Below are 1,135 nucleotides of genomic sequence, written 5' to 3'. Positions count from 1 at the left end.
AGAGGGAAAAATTAAACACGCAGACAGAACAAGTAGCTCCGCTGCCCAGAATTTCCCCTCCTGGTTCGTTTGGTTTTCGTTTTGCCTCAGTTCGTGCGTGCATGGTTGGGGCGGGTGGTGCTCTTTTTTTTTCTTCCGGGGGGGGGGGTAGAATGAAGCTGCAGATTACCGTTCCCCGGAGATAAATTTCTAAAGCATTTTCCTTTGCTTTTGTTGTTTGTCTTTATTTGTCTACTTTCTGGTGGTGGGTAGATTTGAATTTGTACATAGGTCCTTGGTCCCCAGGAGATTTTGGTAAGTGTCTCTGGTCAAAAACAGTCCATTTCCCTACCCTTCCCACGTCTCCCCCCACCCTAACCCTCAGAACCATCCTGCTCCTTAAAATCTCTGCTCTGGCCTTTGCGTTCCTTCGCCCCACTCACCGGTCACCCAAGCGCTTCTTCCTTCTCCCTCGCTACCCTATCCTTCCTCCACACCCGGCACCCTGGTCCTCTAGGCTAGGGGACAGTCGGGGAAAGGAGAGCGGGGAGGAGGGCGGAGACGAGCGCGAGGAGGACTTCCCCGATGCAAGCAGGGTCGAGGACACTCCAAATCCGAGGGGAGGTGGGCAGAGGAAAGCCCCCCAAGACGCCTCCTCAGCCCCCCCGCCTGTCCCGCCCGACGCCCCCCACCCCCCTCAGTAAGTGGCAGAGAATTTCATTCGCTTCTGCTTCTGTCTCTGGTTGCAAAACCACACCCGCACCACGTTCTTTTTGAGGTCCAGTTTCTCGGCGATGGCAGCGATCTTCTCCGACGAGGGCCGCGGCTGCACCGCGAAGTAGGCCTCGAGGGAGCGCTTCTCCGGCGCGGCGATGGAAGTCCGCTTGCGCTTCTTCTCGCCGCCGTTGAAGAGCTCGGGCTTGTTCATTTTCTCGCGCTGCGCGCCCTCGGCCTCCTCCAGCCAGGCCTGCAGGATGGGCTTGAGCGCGATCATGTTGTTGTGCGAGAGCGTGAGCGACTCGAACCTGCAGATGGTGCTCTGGCTGAGCGAGCCCACGCCCGGGATCTTGAGGTTGGCCAGCGCCGAGCCCACGTCGGCCTGCGTCACGCCCAGCTTGATGCGCCGCTGCTTGAAGCGCTCGGCGAACGCCTCCAG

At 58.9% G+C, this 1,135-nt stretch overlaps 1 protein-coding gene across 1 annotated transcript in view; it reads right to left on the bottom strand.

Annotated features, from left to right (window-relative positions):
* Positions 1 to 676: 676 nt before the first annotated feature.
* LOC103252936 (POU domain, class 4, transcription factor 1) overlaps positions 677 to 1,135 on the bottom strand; it is a 2,171-nt gene continuing 1,712 nt past the window's right edge. Inside the window, exon 2 of the mRNA XM_021709354.1 lies at positions 677 to 1,129. Within this exon, the coding sequence (XP_021565029.1) occupies positions 677 to 1,129 (453 nt within the window). The remainder of the gene's footprint in view (positions 1,130 to 1,135) is intronic.

The sequence above is a fragment of the Carlito syrichta genome, unplaced genomic scaffold, assembly GCF_000164805.1.
Source record: "Carlito syrichta isolate Samal-C Ts95f unplaced genomic scaffold, Tarsius_syrichta-2.0.1 Scaffold183029, whole genome shotgun sequence".
NCBI classification, from domain to species: Eukaryota; Metazoa; Chordata; class Mammalia; order Primates; family Tarsiidae; genus Carlito; species Carlito syrichta.
Note: the sequence above shows the minus strand (reverse complement) of the source record. Positions and strands in the feature narration are given on the sequence as shown.